The sequence below is a fragment of the Gigantopelta aegis genome, chromosome 8, assembly GCF_016097555.1.
Source record: "Gigantopelta aegis isolate Gae_Host chromosome 8, Gae_host_genome, whole genome shotgun sequence".
NCBI classification, from domain to species: Eukaryota; Metazoa; Mollusca; class Gastropoda; order Neomphalida; family Peltospiridae; genus Gigantopelta; species Gigantopelta aegis.
Window position 1 is genome coordinate 72756594 of NC_054706.1, and position 27635 is coordinate 72784228.

The following is a 27635-nucleotide window of genomic DNA, read 5'->3' on the forward strand; positions in this document are numbered from 1 at the left end:
ATTAAAGGAGGAAATCTGTTGCCACTTCATGGGCTACTCTTATCGACTGGCAGCAAGGGATCTTTTATATGCACCTTCCCAGACAGGACAGCACATACCATGGCCTTTGATGTACCAGTCGTGGTGCACTGGCTGGAGCGAGAAATAGTAGAATGGTGTCAAAGGTTTATGTTATTGAACAATTAACGGACCTGAATTTCTTATGTTATCCTCCTCAACGATTAAGAAATTATCTTTGCTGATATTGTTTAACAAATTATTGTCAAACAAAATGACCATAATAAAAGACATCTAGACAGTATTGCAAGTTACAAGGTCACTGCTAAGTAAGCAGACCAGACCAGACAGAAAACCCCCCCACAAGAACACACCCCCCCCCCCCCCCCCCCCATGTGATTAACTTATGATTTGAAGTTCTAAAGTGCTTCTTTTCTTTTTTTCAATGTTTATGATAAACTGAATTAAAATTTGTGTATGCTATATGTAAGGTTTTAAATAAGAAAAATTCAATATGGCCAACTTTGGAAATGAAAACGACAAACTTCTTCAAATGTGTACAACAAACTACATATGTACTACTATAACAAACTAATAATTATGGTCTCTTCCAGTTCATTATATAAATACTTTACCATTAGAAGCTAGGGATCTTTACATGTGCAATCCCACAGACACAATGACACATATCATGACCTTGAACAAGAAATAGCCCACTAACCGGGATCAATCCTAAGGAGAGTCTCTGGTTCCCAACTTGTGTGTCAGTTGGTCATGAGTACAATTAATAGAATAAAAACATGAATCCCTAAACAATGCAAAATTCAGTTTATTCAAAAACAATTGCAGTGTTCTTCCATTAAAAGTACATAATTTCATCATAATTCATGGTTATATATCTACCAACTTCATGATATGGTAATGTACAGAGATAGGTTAATAAAAACAAATAACAGGTATACTTAATAAAATTGTAGTCTTCCGATGCCATTGGTTCACCAGGTTGAAAATGAAAAATAATTACTGCTGCCACCTCAACACATAATGTACATCACAAAACAATACAAAGAAAAATGTTAAAACCTCCCCCAACACTGGAGAACTGAAAAAAGAAAAGTAATAACTGAACTGAAAACAGAAAAAGGACAAAGACATCATCTGACCTTTGTGACCTTGAATCTCATGACTAGACCTACATTGATTCAGTGATTAAACGTATGAATGAAATTCAAGCATAAATGCAGAGGACTGAAATACAATCTACCTGTGTCATGACTGGTGCAGCCCATGTATGCAGGAGGTAGCAAGTGATATGGACAGGCACACGAACCTTCAGTGGATACAAACATGAAAATTAAGGTTTGGTTAGTTACAATGTAACTAAACTGACTAAAACTGGAAAAAGTCTAAAACATATACTACAAATAAATAAATTTAATGCAAAAATAAATTGTGAAACAAAGCCATGTTAAAATGTTCTATTTATCATAACCAAGTTAGTGCCAATGATGTATTGAGAAATTTAAATACAAGAATCAGTCTATGCTACTAGAGATAAAATAAAATAAAAATCTCTAGAATTCCACATTTTGATACCATTTCCTATACTTATTTTGAGATGAAAAGCTCAAGAGTACCCACCCCACCAACACACTTTTAAAAGACTAACAGCAACATTTTCCACATTTTGTATCCAAGGTCACTTTCATCACGTCCATGTTTCCAATATTGGAATAACAACTACAGAATGATGAATAAATAAATACAAATAATAAACCAATATTTTAAATCTGTATTTAAAACAAAGTCTTTCACATACTAGTAATCTTCACATTCTCTCATTCATCCAATATATATATATATATCCACACGTCACTTAGTGTAGAAACTGGGGATGTACAATCTGCTAAGACATAGTAAAATCATGACAAGCTAATAGGACATACATATATATAAGACATGGACATACACAAACCGGTAATTTTTTATTGTTTGCTAGCATTCAAAATATTATTTAAATACATGGACATTTTTGTCCAATACATTGCCATACTAAAGACAAGAGCACCATGTTGAAACAAATGTCGCAGGTCACTTAATGTAGTACAAAAACGTAAACAAATCTGTATTTCACTACAGAAGGCAAAGGGTGAAATAAATATATCGATAGATTTAGAAACTAAAATAGTAATGCTATGTGGCCATTTTATTTAACTTGCGAACTGAAAGTTAGTTTTGTAACACCGATGAATATGTATTTAAAAAGTAATGAGTGTTTTATTATAAATACTTGATTATGTATATAATTCAGTAAATACACTTTCAAAACTGCCTTCAAATGCTCACCATACATTGATCATTTTAATACACACAAAAGCTAATGGGATTCAAACAATGATGACATTTTCTTTTGTTCAGTATATTATATTGACAACATAACCAACTTTATTACTTTGACCACTGACCTATATTTTCATATACTTACCATTTGTGACACCCAATAGCCGATGTGCATTTTTGTGCTGGGGTGTCGTTAAACATTCATTCATTCATTCATTGACCACTGGGCTATTTTTCGTTCCAGCCAGTGCACCACGACTGGTATATCAAAGGCTGTGGTATGTACTACCCTGTCTGTGGGATGGTGCATATAAAAGATCCCTTGCTGCTAATCGAAATGAGTAGCTCATGAAACGGCGACAGCAGGTTTTCGCTCTCAATATCTGTGTGGTCCGTAACCATATGTCTGACGCCATATAACTGTAAATAAAAGGTGTCGAGTGCATCGTTAAATAAAATATTTCCTTCCTTATACAGAAAAACCTGAAGGAGTGTGTGTGTACGTAGGTGCATGTACGAGTGTGTATTAATTTTTGTGTGTGTAAAACATGACCCTTTCTATGTCAATTTACTGTGGTTTCTCCCAAAATCCTTTTAGCTATAACTTAACCTGAAAGGATGTAATTGCCTCCCTTAGTCTCACAGTTCTAAGTGGAGACAAAAATCACACACCCATCATCATCAGAAACATCTGTTCGTATCCCAGCCTCCAACAAAGTAATTAATTATTTCACAGCTCCTGTTAGGGAGCCAGCTTTGATCAGTGACATCCTTTTGATTAATTCTTCCCACCCCACGACAGCCATCCTTTAACAAAGCCAGTAAGTCCACCTCCGGCTTTCTTCTGTTCGATCTTGTCGTCGAGAACCGGGAAGTCTAAGTGATTGAGAGCCAAGTCAAAATACAGTGGTCGACAAGGTATGGGCTGGAAATCGGGTGGGAAAGGTATCAAGTTGGGTTTCTTGCTGGTCAGAGATTTGTCTTCCACATATTGGTCCAATCGCTCGGATAGAGGCTGAAAAACAAAAAGAAACAATTATTATTACCCATATGGTTAAAAATATCTGGTTACATGTCAGTGTTATGTCCCACTAGAACGCCAAGTGGGACATAACACATTGATGTCACAGGATGACGTTATCGATTGGTGCACTACAATCTTAACAGGAATGTCAACCAAACAAGTTGAGTGATATTAATCTTGTAAAATAATATCCACAATATTTTATACACAATGAACGTAGGAAGTACGTTTAAAATAAAATATACTTGAAGTTAATTAGTAAACTCCATTTAATACCTTGATTCACAAAATGAATGAATGTAAAATCTAATTTGTTCAACACCACCACTAGAGCACACTGATTTATTAATTATCGGCTATTGGATGTCAAACATTTGGTAATTTTGATGTATAGCCTTAGAGGAAACCTGCTAGATTTTTCTATTAGTAGCAGGGGATCCTTTATATGCATCATCCCACAGACAGGATAGCACATACCCTGGTCTTTGATATACCAGTTGTGGTGCACTGGCTGGAATGACAGATAGCTCAATGGGCCCAGTGACGGGGATGAAGAGAACACTTTACCTGTGGGCTATGCCCTGCCCTATGACTGAATGTTTAATCACACTTCAGCACAAAGACACACATCGGCTATCTGGTGTCAAATAAAAGCAAGTGAGTGAATAAGATTGTCAAATGAATGAAGTTACTGGTATAAAATTACTCTAGGAAATACAAAATAGATCATCAGTCAAAGCAACAAATCAGATCAGATTTATTAAGAAGCATAATAAATATTTTCACTTGTGGGGAATTGATGCTATGACATTGCACACCTCGGATGGGCACGACTACCGATGAAAATCCCACTACAAAGTTAGGTTGATGGAAAACTGTGTTATGACTTGTTTACCTTCTTATCATTGGTGGCGGTTGCACCGATCTGGTCGACATTGTCATCAGACTTGAGGATGCTGAACGCGTGACACGAATACATGGAACCATTCACCTCCTGGATCAGACTCTCAAGGTTTGACAGTTCATTCTGAAACATCACAACATACAGGATTAATAGACAATTCATTAAACATTCATTCTGAAACATCACAACATACAGGATTAATAGAGAATTCATTAAATATTCATCTAAAACATCACAACATACAGGATTAATAGAGAATTCATTAAATATTATCTAAAACATCACAACATACAGGATTAATAGAGAATTCATTAAATATTCATCTAAAACATCACAATATACAGTATTAATACAGGAAGGAAGGAAATGTTTTATTTAACAACATACTCAACACATTTTGTTTACGTTAATATGGTTAAGGACCACACAGATATTGAGAGAAGAAACCTGCTTCATGGGCTACTCTTTTCAATTAGCAGCAAGGGATCTTTTATATGCACCATCCCACAGACAAGATAGCACATACCATGACCTTTGATATACTAGTCGTGATGCACTGGCTGGAACGAGGAATGTCCCAGGCCGACCTCACTGTACCACTGAGCTACATCCCTGTCCTCCGTATTAATAGAGAATTAATTTTAAAAAACACTCATGGTGTTATTCTGAAGAAAAAACTTCACAGCACATTATTAACCAGCATTCTAAAGAGTTCAAGGACCATAACTCTGTAAAACAATAGGCCAATCCTCATGAAACAATGTCTAACTCTATATGATAAAGCTATGCACAATAATGTCAGCAAATCATTACTTGTCTAAAAAGATAGAGGTACAAATGCCCTATTGCTGAAACAGAAAAAAATATTTACTCCATTTCCATACCGTATTGTTTGTATTTGTAGCACCCGGGCGCGATGCAAAACATAAAGGGGGCGCGCTAATTAGAGTACTAGAACACGTTTCGTAATACGTGTGAAAAATCCTCGTATCAAACTGTCAATGCGTCTGGCTCGCTTTGCCACCGAGTCACTCCACCAGTGACGTTTTCTTGTTGAAATGACGTAGCGTACCGTACATCGTCAGCTGATTTATCGAAATACATGGTACTGTGCACGTAGGCATATAAGGCCTGCGGAGTGTATTTGAAAGTGGGGTGGGGGAAGGGTGTGTGATTGAGACCCCTCATACTCGCCCACTTCATTTTGTCACCTAGTCTGAATATATTTTTATTTAGCGGCCAATGCCCTAGGATTGCGGTACACACTGTCTGCTCTTTGCAAACATGGCGAGCACTAGTAGTTCAATGTCGCGCAGGTCTTATACCGCTGCATTTAAACTGAAAGTCATATCCGTTGCTGAAGAAAACTTGTTTGGTGTCCACCGCAAACGGGTCCAAGATTGGTGTAAATCGAAAGAACACCTTAAATCGACAAAGAAAACAGAAAAAAGAAAGCCAGGCGCCGGAAGACCAGTTAAGTACACTGATATTGAAAACGGTGTTACGGTGTCGGTGTAAATACCTACCGGTATGTTTATACTTTCGGTTTTGAACAGCGCTAACGGAGTGTCGTGCGTTCATTCTGCGTGGAGATAACAGCGATATACATTTGATAAACGACATGTGTGACATACTGTTCGCCCATACTAGTGTCGTAGTGCTTCACCTGTTTGGATTTTATTTGTTTACCGATTATAATCATTGCAAGTCGGCAGTCAGGTAAGCCAGTTTTACTATTTTATGGGTACCGTTTCATGACACATTTCTCGTGATCATAGGGGGCTCTTATATTAGAGGGGGCGCTACAAATAGGAACAATACGGTATTTAGATCTACCTGTGTTATACACATATACAATATATTACACAGGGAGTATGCCAAATTATCAATAATTTTCCATTGTACTGTAATTCATATTATAGCCCTGGTACATTTGACAATACTATTAAAAAATTCCATTTTTTTTTTCTTACTGTATATAAAGTTAAAATTTGTTTCATTTAACAACACCACTAGAGCAAATTGATGTAATCAATCATCAGCTACTGGTTGTCAAACTTTTATTAACTGTAAAAGTAGTGATCAGAGAAAACCTGCTACATTGTTCCATTAGCAGCAAGGGATCACACTTTCCCACAGACAGGACAGCACACACAATGGTCTTTGATATACCAGTCATGGGGTATTGTTTGGAATGGGAAAAAAACCCCACCCCAAAACAACAAAGAACGGGACTTCTGAGGGAACTTGATCCTTTGCAGTGTTTCTGTCCGAAAGAAATTTTTGGGTATGGCTCTATGGAATTGAATGCAACCACAGTCAACAGGGTGTATGGAAACGTCCCCGAGAGAGAAAATGGGTTAAGTTTAGGCTTAGGGTTAAGATAATCATACAGTAATGATAAGAGTAATTAATTTTGTCAAAACGTTAACTTAAAAAATAAAATCTGCCAAAAGATTTGGCTATGGCGCCATACCCGTTTTACCCTCTGGCAGAAACCCTGCTTTGACCCAAGCACCTCAGGCATGTGGTTTAACGACTAAAAGTTTGATCCCATCTCCTTATTATACAAATGTAAGATATACAAACTTGAAGTACAAAGTAAGATTGATGATAAACTCACCTTAATGGCTGTACCCTGGCCTTTTAAACTTTTGTATCCTTTAATAGCCTGCTGAGCATTGTCCAGCACTCGCTGGTATAAACCAATTGCCTCCGTCCACTTCTTTGCTGTTGCATAAGATTGAGCTATGTAAAAAGACCTAGAAATAAAAACAAAGAAATAAAACAACAATTTGTTTTATTTGTGTGTGAAAATACAATTACAAGCTTGATTAAGAACTGAATTTTTTGCCTAAACATCTACTGAAATGTTCTATGTAATTTTAAATCTCATTTTAAAGTAGGCAATGTAATTAATTACAGCAATTTGAAAAGATACAATTTCTTTCTTATTTATACCCCACATTTAGAGGCACTGACTTTGCGTGATCGCGGAATCGTGGAAATACCTATCTGAAACAGAATTCCTGATTTTTTTTCCAAAACATTATTTAACTTTAAATAAACCATTTGATTAATTAAAATTTATTTTTCGAACTAGAAACTATGGACACCGACATCTGCCTGTGCTATCCTAAGACACTAGTACCGTTGTATGTTACGCCAAATGTTTAATGTAGAGTATCTAGACGTTTTACCAGTCGTGTTTTCTTCGCTTATTCCCGGCGATTTAACGGAAAAAACCGAACATTGTGAGCTAAAATTGTCCGATATTTACTCAAGTGAAAGATATATTATGTTATGTTTGCTTATTCATTTTTAACATTTGCGGCATTGCCATATTTTCGATGTCACAAAGGAATGCAGTAATTGCATATTGTATGCCAGGCTTTGTTCAAAATAAATTATACAAGGGAAGTGGTTTATAGTGTGATCATTTGTAATTATTTTCCCGATCATATCGTAAAGAAAACCGAAAATGTCCGAAGTCTGTGTCGTGGAGTATTCGTGTTCTGTCAAATGCTGAATGAATTATTACAACAAAGCTTACCTAAATGCTTTAAATCCTAGAACAAGAACAGAATTCAAGTTATGTCATTAATGCTGAATGAATTATTACAGCAGTAACCAAAGCTTACCTAAATGCTTTAATCCTAGAACAAGAACAGAATTCAAGTTATGTCATTAATGCTGAATGAATTATTACAGCAGTAACCAAAGCTTACCTAAATGCTTTAAATCCTAGAACTCTAGTTGTAACTTCATCTGTTAGAGTGGGATCTTCTTCCAGACCATGTAGACTTGGAATATCATTCAAATTCTAAGAAAATTCAATTATGAAATTAATGAATGTTTAACGACACCTCAGCAAACACAAAAATTTGGTACAATGGTATATGAATGAAAGTCGGTACAAACATTTTGCAAACTAATGTATGGAAGAAGTTTGTTTTGTTTAACGACACCACTAAAGCACACTTATTTATTAATCATCGGCTATTTCATGTCAAACATATGGTAATTTTGACACAGTCGGAGAGGAAACCTGCTACACTTTTCCATTAGTAGCTAGGGATCTTTTATATACACCATCCCATAGACAGGATAGCACATACCACAACCTTTGATTAACCAGTTGTGGTGCACTGGCTGGAACGAAAAATAGCCCAATAGGCCCACTGACATAAATTGATCCTAGACCGACCATGCATCAGGTGTGCACTTTACCACTGGGCTACGTCCCACCCTGTTAAATAATGAATAAATGTTTAAATGTATTTGTATTATATTTTAAACTTTATTATTAATTTTATATATATCGAAAGATTAATGACACTGCTAGAGCACATTGATTATTGTTACCCATATGGGCAGTGAGAAGTGGGGAGAGAAAAGTGATCTTTCCCTAGGAGAAGAAGAAAAACATTTCTTCCCCTAGATACGTTTTAATGTTATAAACAGCAATTCACTATAGGCGGTTAACTGTGTGTAAGAATAGTTTCCATGGTGAAAGTCATGTCAACCACTAACGTACGTCATCAACGAAACGTACGTCACAGCTATGACGCAACGCTGCCTCTTGTTCTCAACTTGTACACTTACTTGTACACTTACTTTTGACAATAGTATCGTTCGAAAATCTTCCATAAAATGATAAATATTGAAACTGGGTAATAAATGGAATACCCAACTCGCTACTCGGCAATATCGTTTATCTTGCACGAGTGAACTGATGTTGTCCTTCCCTCGTCAATAGCTTGGGAAGGACAACATCAATTCACTTGTGCAAGATAAACGGTATTGCCTAATAGCTCGTTAAGTATCTAAATCTTCATCTATTGATTGTCGAACATTTGTTAACTGTAACACAATCTTCAGAGGAAATCTACAACACTTTGTTTTCATTAGCAGTATGGGATCTTTTACATGCATGTTCCTGTAGACAGGACAGCACATACCACAGCCTTTGATATAGCAGTCATGAATTCCTCTTTGGGACAGTAGATAACCCCATTGGGTCTGGTTAAGAGGTCTGATGAGTGGCAAGGAATCTTTAATATGCACTTCTCCATAGGTAGCAAAGTACACACCACAGACTTTGAATCAGCTGTAGAGCAGTGGGAAAAACATCGGAGTTCACTGAAGTCATCACACCACATGCTACATATTACCCACAACTGGGAAACATAATTCAATACCAGAGAAAATACCTCTTTCTAGGAAAACTAAAAAAGTAAAGGAAATATACAGCAAACATTAATTTATAAACAGTGTTCATAGCGATAGAAAGCCACACACCTGTATAATAATATCGTACAAGCGAACCAGGTCCTGTGGTTTGGTGATCTTGTGGCCCTCCGGCACCTTCTTGCCTGGCAGGTACTTTTTAAGGTTATCTATCAGCAGTAGGTTTCTCTCTATCGTCTTGGTGAGCCGCAGGTACGTCAGGTAGGAGTGCAGGTAGTGCTGGTTCGAAATCTTCCCTTCCACTGGCTGTCCACGAAGAGCTGCTTTAAAATTCTACAATTAAAACAATCAGGCTTTTTATGTTTATACAAATGCATACAATATGTAACAATGAATAATAATACCCAAGGAAAGAACTAAACTGAATAATGCCAAGAAAAATGTCTTCAATCTAAAACTACATTAATATTACCAATTCTCAAATACTGCAATGCACCTGGTTCATTGGAAGATTTTAGTCACAGGAGTTTGAGAAGAAAACCTTACTGGCAACATAAGCAAACCGCCTTTTACAAATATGCACTTTGCATTAAAGAACAAGGAGAGAAACAGCTTTTGGAAGGCACTAGAACATAATGAAGGTTTTTTTTTAATTTAAGATTTTTCAACTTTCCATACTACCTTTGAAATAAAAGTAAAAATCAAACAAATTAATTTAATAGTGGGGACACACCCATTCATGAAATAGCATAGGATACATGAACAGTTTGAAAAACTACACCCCAAAACTCACGGGGTCTTCTTGAAGCGTGTCGCGCAATGCCTGCTGAGCGTCGATGCACTGTTTCAGCAGCGACTCGTATATCGACACCTTCGCCTCACTGTCCTCTGTAGACTCCAGCTCCTTGGAACTCTCCTGCAGGTTGAGGAGAAATACTCGCACAGCCTCCACCTTGATCGGCATCATCCGCCCTCGCCAACTGATCTCGGACAAAGTTGACGCTTGCTTCTCACGGGTCTGAGAAAGTAGTTCCTGGAACAAGATCATCATCATTACAAACAATACCAAGAGAAGACGCTTCTCAGGTGAAATGATAAGTCTGTATTTAGTAAGAAAACAAAACTCTAAATGTGTTTTACAAAACCATTAACAATACCATAATTGTTTTAGTAGTAAGTTAAGTTTGATATACTGAACAATTTCATTAAAAAAGTATATTAAATGTCTAATAATAACCTAGCATAAAAAAACACTTCAGCTATTAAATGAAAAAAAGAAGAAAATAAAAATGTAGAACTATGTTCAGTGGACAATAATATCCACACTATTATGCAACCGAACAGATGCACATATCATTGATATCATTGGAAGGGAAATGAAAGTCTAACACTCTATGCCCTGCACAAACCTGTTACTAATGCAAATAGTTTATATTCCATTCTTAATAACCGTTCAAAAATTATATTATCATAAAATAAAGACAAAATGTTTCATGAGTTCAAGAACCAAATTGAAATCCAGCTGAGACAATGACCAAGTTACAAAGTGAGTAAGAGAACATACGTCCAGTTTAGAAGTGAGCTGGTCTTCGCCTGACTTGAGCCTCATGTTCTGAAGATCACGCAGTGCCGACTCATCTCCGATGTTGTAGGCACAGTATCGGATGTTGGGAGAAATCTCCTCCACTTTCTGCACGTACATCGCCTGTAGATCCTCCGTAAACGCACTAGCAAGCTTTTCATACACCGTTCTGAAAAGAAAGATGTGTCCATAAATGTCACCAATTTCAGTTCAACACTAAGCAGGGCTAGCTCTGCCACTTGCCAAGTGCAGTCCTTGAAATTCGGACAAGTTTGCTATGGCAGTTAAGTGCCACCGTAAATCAATTTTGCAACAGCACTATGTCGGCAATTTTAAAGAAAAGATTAATGCTGTCAAAATTATTCACATATGACCCACTGTAGTAATAACATGCTAAAACATGACCGATTTATATTAATTGAGGAAACATTGGGCCACACTCGATTATAAATGCTTTTTACAGCAGAGTTCAGAGAAAAAATCCCTGCAGACTTTTCACCACCCTCAGATTTGTGACGGCAATGCCGATTGCCACCCCAAATTTTCGAGGGCTGCAAGTGTGAATTTTAGGAATTTTTAATTTGGTGAAACAGATATTATGTAAAAATTAAATGAGTAACAAACGAATGAATGTTTAAGGACACCCTGCCATGAAAAATACATCGGCTATTGGGTGTCAAACTAAGGTAAATGCATTAATGACTTTGTAATAATTGATATATGTTGAAAAATAACTGTGGGTTTTGCATTTTTAAAGATAATTAAGTAAAATGTTTTGCACACCCAGACCTAGCCCTGACCACGGTAACTATGCCCAAACATAAGTAAAACATTATAAAACAGAATGGATATTTTTCTCATGACTGAGGTCAAAAATCCTCTCCAAAACTACCTGGGCCCAATTTTTTTCTCTGCCTTTTATGTAAACCAACATCGAAGGAAAAAAACTTGCATTTTGGTAAAGCAGTTGTCTGGACATTGGCACTGCTAGGTAACATTTTGAGGCCAATTTACTTTCAACTTACTTGGCACTGCTGTAGAGTTCTATTGCTGGTTCCCATTTCTCTAGCATAAAATTGAGGTTTCCTTTCATCCATGCATTGTATGCCTGTAATTAAAAGTATTATTTATGTCAAATGAAATGATTGACAGAAAACTATTGGTGGACTCTAATGTTCCAAATATTTCAAACAAAATGTATATCAGCTTTCATACGAAGGAAAAAGGTACTGGGTAGTTTTAACAACTGTTACACTTTGGAAAATATAATAATCTTCACATAATGATGATGAACTTAATTTCTGTACAACACAAGAATGCTGCAGAATTAAATGTCTCACCTACCATAAATTTATTTGGTGTTACTGATAGTTGCACCCATAGATGCCCATTTCAATGCACGTCTAAAAAACCCAGAAGAAAATCAATTAAATTAAGTATTGTTTGTTATTTCTTTTATGTTCGTCGGTGTATGAACAACACAAATCATCTACAAACCATGTGAATCAGTAAAGACATTCGCACATAAGTCTACGGATGATTTTTTAAAATTTCAAACCCAGATGTGATAACACCTACAGGTGCAACTATAACCCATGTTTCATTGATATAGGAAGTGGAGCTAAACACAATATTTTAACATTGCAACAGTTGCTGCCATCACCACTGCTATGCCATTGTAAAATTAATACCTATCTCTCACCTTTTTCATTCATAAAGGCAAGACAAAAATCTACCTAAAAAAACAAGAAGATGAAAATATACCAAAGCAGTGTTATAATAGAACACACACCTGGCTCTCTAGTTTGGTCTTGGCATCACAGTGAGGACTTTCACAGAGAACGGCCAACTCCTCCGAGTACTCAACGGCCTTCTTCATCCGCGACAACATGTGGTACTTTTTCCGCAACTCTGTGTTCGCTTCAGACTTGAGCTCCATTGCATACGCCCAGGTGCGCTCCGCACAGAACAGTGGCAGGTGCAGATACCTGCAGACAAGATAATAGGATTTTCACTAACGCATAATATACAGATAGTACTAACTATTACAACATCCAGTTTTAATGCAATTCCGCTTAACAGAGGATCTGGATGAAGGGATTTCACTGTATAATATGTAATATATTCAGAGAGAATAACACATTAACAAATTTAAAAATATTCATACACCTTGTCAACAACCAAATTCTATGACTTTTTACAGGAATTTAATTACCTTTTTAGAAAAAGGATTTTTAAAGATGTTTCTGAGATCAACATCTTTAGACAAAATCCCGTTCTTGTGATATTTTGAACCAAATTTCATTTTCCACGACCAAATCAAAATTCTTCAAATGACATTAGCAAATTACACAACTTTGCATGACCCATACGAACTCCGTTTCATATGCCAGCCACAGGTGTCATGCTCAAAGCCAATTTTCCTTTAAAAATATATTTTCTATTGATCATGACCCAAACCCATCAACACCTTTTTTTTTAAACCAATCTAGATATCCAAGCATAATTTTCTGCACATGTGCCCGAATGGGGAAAACATACTAGATCTGTCCACCATCAGTTCACAATTTTACCACTTAGTTACATACATCTCCCCAATACTTTCTTAAAGTAACAATTTAATGCTTATATATTTACAAATAAAAGATAACTATCAAAAAAATGAAGAAAAAAAGAAGAGTAATTTCACTTTACCTGACATCTGTTAACATTTCTGGTTTTATCTTTTTGGGCAGCACTTTATATTTACTTCCCTGCGGAAAATGTAAAGACTTCCGAATACGTCGGATTCTCCGAGAACAGTAGCCTCTGAAATGAATTTCATACTTATAAATAAAAAATGTTCATACAGATCAACTAGTTTCTTTTCTAGAAGAATTCTAACAAACATATATATTTTAATTTATGCAGAATTTTGTCACTTTTTCTCCCATCCCTAGTTATGCAAGACAGATCCATTGACGTCAGCCCATATAGAATAAATCTATTTTGTATAGGCTATGACGTTATATGGCGAGTGATACGTTGTTGGTAATATACGACGTCATATTAATGCGAGTTGGTTAGTTGGGCAATTCCGTGTTTCATTTGGTTGTAAGGAATTGCGTCAATGTTCAACGCACTTATGCAATTTCAAGCAATTATAGTTACTCTGCATTTAAGCAGCGCCCACTAGATGAATTTACTTCTGCAGTTTGTTTTCAAGTACAAAATTGCACCAATGTCTGTGTGAACTTGTGCAATTGCAGGCAATTTCAGCAATCCGCGTTTAAGTAGCGCCCACTAGATAAATTTACTTCCGGATTTCGTTTTTCGTACCGATGTTCGCGCGCACCGATATGACCACGTAGTAGTAACAGGAATTCAATTCTAACTTTCATTTAGTTGTGAAACCTATAGGTTACCAGACTATATTTTGTGGTAACAATGCTAATTCCGATGCCTGCACATTTCATACGAACTGCCATTCTGTTTGTGGGTCAGTTCAGAATACTTACTTACGTGGATGAAAATCAAGTGAACAGAGTCCTGGTTACCTAAGATTTTAAAATATTGTAACCTGTGATTACATAAATAAACAACTAACAAACAGCCATTTTGTGGCAAGACGTACCGGTATCTCTGGTAGTCACCATGACGCAGACCATGCTGCTGCTGTGCTTCCTTGATAATCTGCAGAACTGCAACATATTACAAAGTATTTATATATTATGTACAACACACTTGAAAATATACCAATTGTTTTTACAACCAAACAGTCACCAAGTACTGTGACATTTCTAACAGTATAATGAATGTTAGGTTTTTTCTTTATCCTACATGACAAGTCTTCCTTATTCCCTCCATTGAAAATATTTGTTATGGTTAGTTATATACAATATACCTTTTAAAACATTTTGTTCAATAAAAAAACCCTGTTTGGAACAAGAAGAAAAAAACAATCTGTTGAATGGATCCACCGAGGTGGTTCAATCCTGCAACGCAAGCACCTTAAATGAGCACTCAACAAACTGAGCTAAATCAGTGTGCCCTTTTGTTCAATAAAACCAACATAGTGTTTATAAATTTCACAACCAAATATCGCTACATTTTGGGGGATCGCCATTGTAAATTCGCAATGGGAATACTTATAAAAAAAAAAAAAAAAAAACATACCTTTTTCTTCTTATTTTTTTAACATCTCCAAATCGGCCACCCTGTATCGCTAAGGACCGAAAATTGAGGTTATTTAATTCCGGACTGGTTTTTAAGGAATTTGCGTATATTTGAACCTTGGCATTTAAATAATTATAGTGAAGAAGTAAACATGGTACCGACAAAGTGCAGAAATGAGAAAGAAACAGGTAAGAATTTAGTTTTTTTTTCATAAATGCCCAGAAGCCATTTCCCATTAATATCCCGATTTTTTACCCATTGAGGATAATCACACTTCGGGAATATCCGTACAATACCACTGGTCAGCGACGAAGTGATAGCGTACATAAAGCCTCTTCAACCTCTTATTTCCTATGTGTGGTAAGTTTTAATGCGTCATGTGACGGAACATGCTCTTATCTTTTCGCCTGTGGCGATGTTAATTGTTTTAGAGGGCCATGTGCAGCTTGGGTTACGTAATACCCCCCCGTGCGACATGGTAGAGCTGCATCCCAATATGCACTTAGACCAGATGTGAAGGCCATGTGGCCAGTAGTTACGTAATAACTCAGGTAGTGCGGTTTACGACCGGGGTATTTCTAGCAAAATGGCGACATTAAGTCTGGCCATCTAAGAAGAAAATACCGTCCCTGGGAGTTGTGGAACTATCACATGATAGGTGAGGTACCGCGTTGTGCCCCCAGACGATATTCGCTGTCTCTGAGATTTTTGAATAGATAGATAGGATTTTAGATATATCGGGGAGAAACATTGGAAGGCTCCCAGGGAACGTTTGTCCGTCTGGACTGGTAAATATATTTTCTGCTCTGTTGTATAACCGTGATGTGATTGATGTGACTTTAAATATTTTAATACTGTATTATACCAATATTATTTAGACAGTGTCTCCGGTAATCTGACGAAGTAAATTGTAGGCTTCACTGTTCTAAAATATTAAAGCGTAGCCAGTCATCCTAGAGGACCTAGGTAAACTGTAGGTTATTGTCTTTATTGTGATATGTACCAGTATTAATTCTGTATTACAAGGTTACTCAATGAGTATTAAAGGGTTAATTAAAAATTAACCAGTTAGGAATAGAGTTGTAATTCCTTTATTAATTAAGTTCCCCTGGCAGCATTTCTCAATTATCACCCGTGTGTGTGTGTGTGTATCACGGTGAAGTGATTAGAATATTGTGTAAACTAGACACCTAGTCATTAACTAATTAAGTGATTAGCTCTGGGTTGTTATTATATTGTTGTTGTTAATTAAATACTGCGGCAAGTACTTTGTCAGCGTAGTGTTAATACAAATTCCAAAGTGTATTGTGTTTTGTTGTGTTTTCTAGTGAACTATACGTGCTACATATACAGTATAACCTCGATTTAACACCAACCAATGTTCAAAAATAATTTTGGCGTTACATCGAGTTGGCGGTATAGTGAGGGTGCCTTGGGTTAATACCAAACTTATTTTTTTTATAATACGCGAAGTCGGAAATGTTTAGTTCATCACCAAAGGACCTGGCTTTAACTCTCAGAATTTCGTCTGTAATAGGGACATTTTGAGCACAGGCATTGCTGAACCATAAGAATAATGCTTCTTTCAAATGGTGTGTTTTGCCAATTTCAGGTTTTTTCGGGCCGGCTCGACATTTTCATCTTCCCACTTTTCCTTTTGAAGTAGAATATCGCCAACTGTCCTTCGTTTTACAGGATAGGCCCACAACGCTGAAAAGTGATTGGCTATATATTGTTGACTTTTAGTTGAATTTATCTTCGAGTACTGAACAATTTCTCTTTTTTTAACCGTGTCTAATACGCCATGGTCGAAATATGCTTGAGCATAATAAAACTTGAGTCGTTGCTGCCAGCACTTCAAAGACCCGACGTAACAATCCGCGATTGAAATAATGAATCTAATGCACCCCTCTGTCACGTGATCACTATAGTGGCTGTTCTTTCTATACCGAGTGTTGATTGGACACAAACACCGCGCCTGCCTAAACAATTCTAGCACTTACATCCGTTAATTGCTACACAATAAACAAAAACAGATTCAGTGTGTACTGCCAGTGTACAACGGTTTTAGGATTTCCCCAATCAACAGATCGCTAGTAATTATGTCACTATAATCAACTTTGTGACCAGACCATTGGCGGCAAAATCGAGGGAATTATAATGGCTAAAAGGAGTTCGGTTCAAAAATGTCGTTGGCGGATGGTGGATACCGAGGGAGGTGTTATATCGAGGGAAATAAACATGAATGAAAACGGTACTTTAAAGAAAGTTGGCGGTATGCGAGGTTGGCGTTAAATCGGGGGGGGGGGCAATAAATTGAGGGTACACTGTATATATATTTATATAAGATCTTATCTCCGATTATACCTAGAGCCGAGCCACTCGGGTATTATACTGCCCGATACAGAGAGATCTAATAGATATACAGTTAGGAGAGATATTTGGATAATCGTGTTTTATTCAGTTACGGGTATTATAGGATCCCCGTGAACACGTCATATAGTATTAATTAACTGCTAACCTTTATTTTACACCCGAAAACAGCAATTATATTGCACACGTGTGAACCTAGTTTTCAAGGCGGCAACTCTGTTGTTGACGTGACACATATTTGACTTCCAGTTTATTTAAACATATTCTAATTAGATCATTACTATGTTGGGTTTTATAGCATGTTTGTTTTACTTGGACTGGGTAGACAAGGTTAAAGATGTTTGTCAGTATACGTGGATAAATTAGTATGTGTTCCATGTATCATACAACCAGTAAATGACCACTGCACTATAAATTAGGCAAATAATGAAGGAATAAGTAATTATTATCAAAACACGTTCTGTGATATTTGTTGGGTTGTTCAATGGGATTATCTTCAACTCGGACATCACTTGAGAGATGAGAACACCTTCGATAAATTGTTAAAGTATGTTCACTTGTTTGTAATCATTATTGTAAAAACAAACGCGGTGCATCACGTTAATTGCTTTTGCAATGACCGAGCCATATGGCTGGCGACTGATGGAAATTTGCTTATTTCACATGAGCATGTGGATTAGCAGCCGATAAAGTAATTGAATAGTTATTTCAAATATTTTGCTTGAGAGGGGGTATTGGGGTGGGGTGATTTTTTTTTTGAATTTTTTTTTGGGGGGGGCATGTGTTTTTTTCTCCCAGCTGGTAGCCTGTCAGGTTTACATCATGAGTGAAACTGGTTGCCTGATCGTGAAATCTGATAGCCCTGTCTAGGATCGATCCGTAGGTGGGCCCATTGGGTTATTTCTTAAACTTCAAAGGCTGTGGTATGTACTAACCTCTCAATGGCTGTGGTATGTGCTAACCTGTCTGTGGGATGGTGCATATAAGATCCTTTGCTACTAATGGAAAGAAGTTGTGGGTTTCCTTTCTACGACTGTCAAAATTACCATGTTTGACATCCAATAACCAATTATTAATAAATCAATGTGCTCTAGTGTTAGACAAAACAAACTTTGTGAACAGATGGAGTTTATAAAACCTTTTTTTTTCTTTTTTATACCAAACCGAACTTAAATAACTGACAAAAATCATGTTCCCCATGATGCCACAATTATTTAAAAGCTCCTTCTGACTTCAGTGGCAAGCCATGTTGAATTACAAGGCAAGACTAAGACACTTACAAATCTTAAGTTTTAATATTAACATATTGTAGGCATTTGTTTTAGTAAGTTACATATATTATTCTTGTCGCATTAACATAAAATCACTAGTATGTTTCGGGTTGTTATATGTTACATGTATACCTTCAACCGTAAACGACTGTGCTACTGGCTGCTCTGAACTTGTCTGTTCATCAATTTTTTTTTCATGAGACGAATCCACGCTTTCTCTTTCGCCGGCCATCTTAGATGAAACACGTCATACACAGCGCCACCTACATAGTTTTGTAAATTCTACCATTTTGCTTGCTTTAAGACCCACTGTTTATTCACAAGTAAGATCTTAGTTAGATATAAAAGTCAGTGTAATTAACGGGATGCAGATGATTCGTCCTCTGGACAATTCGTCCACTATAATTTTTATAGTTACATTTAGAACTTCCTCTACGCGTGCAGTCTCTGTGTATTTCCCTGTACCCACCTGGCATCCTCATCCTCTACCGCTAGTAAAGCTGGTCTGACCTACGGCACTAACTAACGACCGCCGGCAACTGGTAGGGGTGCATAGTAGGTAGTTACAATTAAGTGCCTCTTAACAATGCCAGAAGTAACTACTGAACACTCCTCTCGAAGTGGTCAGACTAAGCCCACAGCTAAAAGCTGATGGGGAATGGCAGGTGTGTGGCACAAATAGCCACAAGAGACAAGCACCTGTCGCGGTTGGAGAGACAAGGACTGGGATGTGGAGGTGGACAGTGAAAGAAGTTGAAAGATAGGAGGAATTGCCAGATTGGGAAGAAATGAGATCGAATTCAAAAAGTAGAGAAAGGAAAGAGGGCAGTGAGTAAAAAAAAATATAAAAAAATAATAATAATAATAAAATTTAGAACTTGGCTGGAACTTGGTAGCGAAATGGAGATAATATCGTTGTTTATTGGTTGGTTACTTCGAATGACGTCACGTTATGGCATTTTTGACATAAATGACGAAATTTTGGTTTAGTTACTAGCTTTGTTTTCTAAATAGTATGTCAGAATTATAGGTGTAATTGATGAGCAATTTGAATAACAACATATCAATAAAGTACTAGGCCTTAATGGATAGAGACAATAACAAGTTGATAGTGCCACTAAAATTTAATTCGTTTCATATACTATAGTAGTTTACCACAAAACGAAAATAATTGACCATTTCAATGGCTAAGAAATATCATTTTAGATTTATTGGTCTAAATGTTGTAATCGAGTGGACGAACTGTCCGAGGTGGGTGGACGAATTGTACGTTGGACGAATCGTCTGTGGACGAAACGTCCAGTGGACGAATCGTCTGGAAAGCTAATTAACATGAGGTTAAAAACAATACAAAACCTGCTGTGATCACACATCTAACAGAACAGTACATACCGTTATCTTTCGATTTTCTTATTTGAACACTGATAATTAGTCTAAGCATACGCTTTACCACAGGGTAATAATAATAATAATAATAATAATAATAATAATAATAATAATAATAATAATAATAATAATAATAATAAATATCTGACAAAATAAACAATCTAATTCACTAAAAATCAAAATACGCATTATTATATATGTTTAGATATTTTTGACAATCAAGAATAAGAATAAGAATAATTTATTTGCATAACACCCAAATATGGGCAGAGCAAAAATAACAATATAATATACATTTATCTGCAGTAACAATAACATAAATATACATTAATTACATGAACAAACATCTGAATCAACAAATACATATATGTAATTTAATCAAAGAAGAACATTACAAAATAAAGGCAGGTGCGTCTTGCCTAAAGATCGAAAGTAAGTCTACAACAAATCAATGGTTGACCAAAATTATTTGCCATGCCCAGTTTTTGGTCGTCTTAAGCAATCTTTAGTAATGTTTTTATTGAAAAGAAACCAACATTCCTCAGAAAGCTAGTTAAGGTATAAAATTAAGCTACACAGAGTAAATATATTCGAAGCATACAATGATATTTTTGTTATTTAACGACGAATATTTGAAAAACTTCGGGTTCCAGACTTCACGACGAGCAACGTTGACATTCGCGAACGTTTTGATAGCTCAAGTGTATTAAACTGTCTGATAACTCTTTGGAAAGACTTTCGACAGTGATACCAAAGCCATTTATTAATAAATATATTTCCTTAATTTTTTTTTTTAGCAATAAGTTGTACCATATCATGGCATATGGCATATGATAGGGAAAGACAAAATCACGAATATGATAGAAAGAATATTCTATATTTTTCAGTTACGGTATAAAAAACACAATTTATTCCAATCAGTTAACAAAAAAAACACGAAAACAATGTGGAGGTAAAGTAGTCTGGAGGGACGTAGTGAGTGGTTAAGAAAAGTATTGCCTTAAATTCTTAATGTGCCTGTGCACTAGACGTAAAGCAAATCCATTCTAATAAACAAAGGTGTTAGTTTCCCAATAATGGAACTCGGAACTTTAACCATTTTAACTAAACTGGTTTTTGTCTCGTCTTTACAAAGTAAAATGTACATATTACTTTTCCGACCGCTGCTGAGACAGTGTCAAATTGTGTATTAATGTTTGCACTTTGTTTATAGTTGAATCCAAAATGTTTTATGACAAAAACATTTTTGGGGTATAGTTGCATTTGCAATATTTACAAAAACTGGAATTGCACAGAATGTGGAATTCCAGTTTTTGTAAATATTGCAAAGCATAGTACTATTGTTACTTGTTTTAATTTTAAATGACATCAATATTCTGTTTTTAGCTTGCTAAATATTTTTCAATGTGAAAGTGGTATTAAATTTTATTTGTTTTTATGATTACTGACTAATTTCGCTGTTTATGAAAAAATACTGTATATAAATAATTTACCATTTACAAAATATAAAGTGAAATTATGTTTTATTTATTGTGTACAAAGCCATAATTATGGTACAGGTAGTAACTGTCGTCAACCTTAATGTCTAGCCTAGAATCCACTAGTTACATGCTAGAATACTGTGCATCTTAACATTACACAGTCCTTTGAAAATGTTACCAATAATTTAAGTTGTGTGGATCTCGCAAGTCATGTAAGTACATGTATGATCTATATTTCGTTAGTGCATTAAATGAAGGACATAAGCCTATGTTACATGACTGTAGCAGGTCATGCAAATTCAAATGGATTACCAGTATCTGAATATTTTTTTCAGGCAGGGGTCTTAAGATGAACCCCTCGGGTGGCCCTGATTTTGCCCAGCGACAGGAGAGGAAGCTGCGGATTGTACCCTACTGGGATGACCTCTTGTGAGTTTTACTTCATCTTGTAAATGTAAACAAGACTGCGTTTGACAAATGTTTGAAATGTCACAGAAGTATTGGCTAGTACCCAATGTTACAGTAATACAGTTGATAATTTCTGCTAGCCCAGACCAATGATTCTCTACTCGGGACGGAGGTCTAGTGGATTTGTCGAAACTGTGGTTAAACTGACTTGAAATATTATGACTTGTTGGAAAGATGAGGTCAGGGATGTGGAGGTAATACTGGGAACATAAGATAGAGTAAAGGTTAACTTTATAATAAAACAAGCATTCCGAGAGTATTGCTTAAAACCAATACATGTCCCTTACTGGGCGTAACATATTTTTAAAACCAGAAAGTGGGAAATCGCCATGAGTCAACCTTGTTCTCTCACAGTACATGATAAAGCTATACACAAACTTTCAGCTCAGTATCTGCATTGAAGAAAAAAGTCAAGGAAAACTAATTTTCGTATCTCCTAGGTTCAAGGGCCATAACTGTCAAAAATGGGTAAATTGCCATGAAAGTCAAACTTGTTCCGTAACAGTACATGATAAAGCTACACATAAAATTCAAGGCATTGTGAAAAAATATCCAGAAAAGTATATGTGTGACAGACAGACCTAGTCTGGTATTGTGATATTTCTCTCTTACTTTTATAAAAGATCATTTTCATTTGAAATTATACATTTTAGACATTAATTATTCACCACTCTTCCATACACTTTTGGAAAAATGTTGGTATCAACTTTTGTTTGTTCATGAATATACCTTTGTCTTACGCTCATTGGGCTATTTCTCGCTCCAGCCAGTACACCACAACTGGTATATCAAAGACTGTGGTATGTGCTATCCTGTCTGTGGGATGGTGCTTATAAAAGATCCCTTGCTTTTAATGAAAAAATTTAGTGAGTTTCGTGTTTAAGACTATATGTCAAAATTACCAAATGTTTGACATCCAATAGCTGATGATTAATAAATCAGTGTGCTCGGATGGTGGTGTTAAACAAAATAAACAAACAAATACCTTTGTCGCACTTGATGACCGATTTTTTTTGTTGTGCTTGTTGTCATTACACATTCATTCATAGTTATTTTAGTAATATCTATTGCCAATATTGGTATAATGTGTGAATTGTTTTAAATGGTTATTTGAATTTTCTTTTCAGAAATCAGAGAGAACCTCATATTGACAAGGTGTGTATTTTAAAATGCATTTTGATTATATAAACTATATGTACCACAAATATTTCTTTCCAAAAGAAGAGAGTCGGCTTATACATGGAGGCAACAAATTGGAGCATAAACTTCTGATCAAAAATACTCCCGACCGTGACATAAATTTTGATCAGACCCTTAGCCTTTCACAGATTATGTAACAATAATTTGTGCACAGTATAAATAAAACACCCCATCATGCAATATTATGCAGTTTTTTGTTCTTGAATGCATTATAAGTTTGATGAATAATAATAAAAAATTACTTGTTTTATTGTCATTTCAATGGTAAAAACTTATTCTTTCCAACTGTCCGCCATCTTTGTTTGACCTGTGCTGGGACCAGTCTTTTATATAGCAAATTTAAAGGATGGGACAATTAAGGCATTTGGCCTGGTATGCATATTCAACGATATATAATGCACATTATTGCTTAATATCAACAAGTATAATCGTATAGTTAATTAATAAAACGGTTAAATGTGACGGCTATTATATATAACGGGCGCCCTCTGGTGAGCTGGTGGTTACGTAATACTTAACGCGTAACGTCAGGAATGAGCCTTAGAACTAGAGAAACACAATCTACCTGGTTTTTGAGGGATGATAAATAGTCATACATTGCAATGTTCTGTAATAATACACATCCCAGTAAGCCAGCAATAAGTATATCCAGCACTATATATATTATTTTTCAATACAAAATAAAATACCATTGTCAAAGTGGTTACACAACAAGTCAAAATAATTAACAATGTTTTGTCCATGCATTAACCTACATATTCCTACATATTGAAATGATACACGGAGTGTTTTCTTAGTTAATTGGTCTATGCTGTTAGTTGCTTCTACCTGTGATTCCTGATTGGCAGGTGTGTATTTGATTGGTAACCAGACGAGCCAATTAATTGACACAAACATACATACCGGTATTGTGGAATATTACCTGTCGCCCCTAAAATGGTAATGGACATGGTTTATTACTATAAATAGTTCCGTTAAACTATTGATTAAGTAGACTTTTTCATCTAAAACCACAGAACTGACCAATTACGTAGTCCCAAAGAAAAGAAAATTATCACTTGGGTATTGTGGGTTGTCGTTTTGGCTCCAACATAGCTTATCAATAAGCCTAATAGTGTACAATTTTCCTTTGGATTATTTCAGAGAAAAATACTATAACCCCATTTTGTTCCGTTAATGCAACTTGAAATATATTTAGCTAAATAGTTTATTATATTATTACGTCATTTATGCTGTTTTACAAGTCAGGTTGATCAAAGAGAAGCGCCATGTCAAAAATTACTGCTTTTGTTTACACTGTACATACAGGAGATGGTCAGGAGCTGACGTCACTTCGCCCCAAGCTATCCCACCAGACGTCACAAAAACAAAACAAAATGGCTGCCCCCAGTTAGCAGGAATAATCATGGTTTTTTTTATTAACTCTAAAATTACGCGTTTTTCATTTGTTAAAGTGTCGGTATGTGTTGGTGGTACGGGTATGCATCTTTCCAACACATAAGGCTCTTGTTTGAGTTGACCCTACCTTTAAGATACAAAACGGTGTTTTTGCTTCAAACAAGTATTATATTTCTAATATTATTGTTTTGTTGGGAGGGTGCATTAAACTGTAGAGTAATGCCATAAATAAATTAAGCTCATTATTAACATTACCGACTAAAAAAAACATAACATGAATTTCAGAACAATAATTACTCCCACTATTGTCACATGACCATACCATATACAGTGAAAAGCTGCAGTCACGGACCGCATGATCTTTTGTTTCTGTGTGTGTAGTGGGTGATTAAACATGCCTAATGATTTTACTTTTTGCTGTCCAGTGAATAAATTAATTACTTGTGTGCAGTGATATGTTGTTACAGCTTGAATTATTTATTTTTCTGTTATGCTTTATCAGTTCTAAATTATTTTTCACGGCATGGTAGATGTTAGCATTGCCGCATTGATTGCAATCGCGATTACCGTGTTTGTAATAATTAAAGGGAAAACAAATATAATGAACAAGTTGACAGTATTATTGAAATCGATACAACATACAGCTGGACAAAAGATGACTTCGGTTTATACACAAGGCCGATGAGTTTGTACTAGATATTTAGGGTCAAACTAAGAGGTCGACTTATCCAAGGAGTCGGCTAATACACAGCAATATACGGTAGTTTATTGTAGTAGCCTTAGTTTCTGATTGACTAAAACTAGCATGTCATGAAACATAAAACTGTACCCATACTACAAACAGTTAGTGGATGTTATACATGGCATAAACCAGTAATTGTAAGATGAACTTATTGGTTTCTTCAGTTTTTTAAGTTAATTTTTAATTTAATGAAATTTTCAGAACCCTTGTGAAGTTAAATTGTAATAGTAACTTTTGGACAATAAATTATTTCTTTGTTTTAAAATTTTGCTTTTGTTTAGGTTCGTCTCTTGATTTTAATGCAAGATCTGAAGGATGAGGGCAATCAGCTGTTTCGTGAGAGCCAGTACAGTCAGGCTCTGACGCACTACTGCCATGCCGTCTTCCTCACCAGCATGCTGGAGAATCGTTTCTATCACGACGTTGACCCGGAGTTCCTGTCCACTCTCTACTCGAACCGGGCTATCTGCTGTCTGAAGCTCGTAAGTGGTTGGTCATACACAAACACAAGTAAACAGTTTTAAGGAAGAAGAGTAATTATTTTTTTATTCCTGCACTTGGTCAGAAAGAAAGAAATGTTTTATTTAACGACGCACTCAACACATTTTATTTACGGTTATATGGTATCAAACATATGATTAAGGACCACAAAGATAATGAGAGAGGAAACCCGCTGTCGCCACTTCATGAGCTACTCTTTTTCGTTTATCAGCGTGGGATCTTTTATATGCACTTTTCCACAAACAGAGTAGTACATACCACGGCCTTTGATATATCAGTCATGGTGCACTGGCTGGAACAAGAAATAGCCCAATATGGGCCCACCGATAAGGATCGATCCCAGACCAACCGCGCATCAAGCAAGCACTGGGCTATGTCCCGTCCCATGCCACTTAGTCAGGCAAAGTAGTGTAGACATATTGCCTTGTGTGATTTATATTTAAGTAAAGTATTTCTTTTCATGCATTAACCTAACTAGCACAATCTGTTTTGGATCGATCCCTGTCTGTAGGCCCATTGGGCTATTTCTCTTCCAACCAGTGCACCACAACTGGTATATCAAAGGCTGTGGTATGTGTTGTCCTGTCTGTGGGATGTTGCATATAAAAGATCCCTTGCTACTAATGGAAAAATGTAGCATGTTTCCTCGCTAAGAATATATGTCAAAATTATCAAATGTTTGACATCCATTAGCCGATGATTAATAAAATCGGTGTGCTCTAGTGGTGTCGTTAAGCAAAAGAAACTTTTAACCTGACTAGTCGCCTAGTGCATTTTCGAAAAAATTGAATCTTTCATGGATCATTTTCGATACACCTTGGCTTCTGGATGAAACAAAATTGCATACATTTATTGCCAAAATAAAATGTATATATTTGTGTCTGTATATGTGTATGAGTCATTAATGTCCTGGAATCTGAGGTTCATGATGCTGGCTGTTTACCATAGTTATAGATGATGAGTTCACAAAATTAGCATTCCGCCTTGAGCCAGCATAGCTGGATGAGTTCTGTTTTCCCCAATATGTCACAGATTTTGCAAACCTCACCATTTAAATGAGAGCTATTGATTAGCATGTGAATACATATATGGTATCAATATTGTATTATCCTAAATGGCTCCCGTAATCTAATTTAAGGGAACAATAACCATAAACATGCCGTTTCTGTTTTAAGAATGCTGGAAAAATTCCAATGCAAAATTGCAATTGAAAATTTCTTGTTTGAACATTACTAGTGCACCTGAAGGTGCTTGAATAAAATCATGTGATTAAAATATTGTACCTTTTACGAAATGTGGATTTCAAGTGAAATTATGGCAAGATATGTTATATTTATTGTGTACGAAGCCACTAGTGTATATAATGTGTGTGAATTTAAAGCTTTAACAAATTGTAAACAAAACCTGGATTTACAATCCTATTTTACAGGAGATGTACGACAGGGCGGTTGACGACTGTAATAGTGGTGAGTGCATTAATACACTTGGAACTATTTAACCAGAGATTAAACATAATCATAGTTTAAAGTATACTGATTACATTATGATTTTATTTTATGTATATATATTAAAAGCAAAATTGTATTTTGTAACTTTATTTGTATCATTAAACTTCAGCTATTT

The 27635-nt window shown here is 35.9% G+C and overlaps 2 protein-coding genes across 2 annotated transcripts in view; one reads left to right on the forward strand and one right to left on the reverse strand.

The window, feature by feature from the left end:
* Window positions 1-2714: 2714 nt before the first annotated feature.
* Window positions 2715-19074, reverse strand: LOC121380001 (signal recognition particle subunit SRP68-like). Its single transcript, XM_041508709.1, has 12 exons — window positions 18969-19074; window positions 14651-14717; window positions 13732-13845; window positions 12830-13025; window positions 12063-12145; window positions 11020-11206; window positions 10249-10488; window positions 9567-9788; window positions 7994-8088; window positions 6889-7027; window positions 4257-4388; window positions 2715-3352 (listed from the first exon to the last, which is right to left on the reverse strand). Exons 1-12 carry the CDS (start codon window positions 19066-19068, stop codon window positions 3116-3118), a joined length of 1812 nt encoding a protein of 603 aa, XP_041364643.1. The 5' UTR covers window positions 19069-19074; the 3' UTR covers window positions 2715-3115.
* Window positions 19075-20675: 1601 nt separating this feature from the next.
* LOC121379815 (helicase with zinc finger domain 2-like) overlaps window positions 20676-27635 on the forward strand; it is a 76618-nt gene continuing 69658 nt past the window's right edge. Inside the window, exons 1-5 of the mRNA XM_041508467.1 lie at window positions 20676-20780; window positions 22039-22132; window positions 23299-23326; window positions 25793-25993; window positions 27442-27478. Coding sequence (XP_041364401.1) covers window positions 22053-22132; window positions 23299-23326; window positions 25793-25993; window positions 27442-27478 — 346 coding nt within the window. The 5' untranslated portion in view covers window positions 20676-20780; window positions 22039-22052. The remainder of the gene's footprint in view (window positions 20781-22038; window positions 22133-23298; window positions 23327-25792; window positions 25994-27441; window positions 27479-27635) is intronic.

Coding starts and splice junctions, on each gene's coding strand:
- LOC121380001 (XM_041508709.1), bottom strand. CDS start 19,068: ATGGCCGGCGAAAGAGAAAGCGTGGATTCGTCTCATGAAAAAAAAATT. Junction 8,089..9,566: donor TGTACGATATTATTATACAG/GTGTGTGGCTTT, acceptor GAATTTTCTTAG/AATTTGAATGATATTCCAAG. Junction 3,353..4,256: donor CCGCCACCAATGATAAGAAG/GTAAACAAGTCA, acceptor TTTGTTTTTCAG/CCTCTATCCGAGCGATTGGA.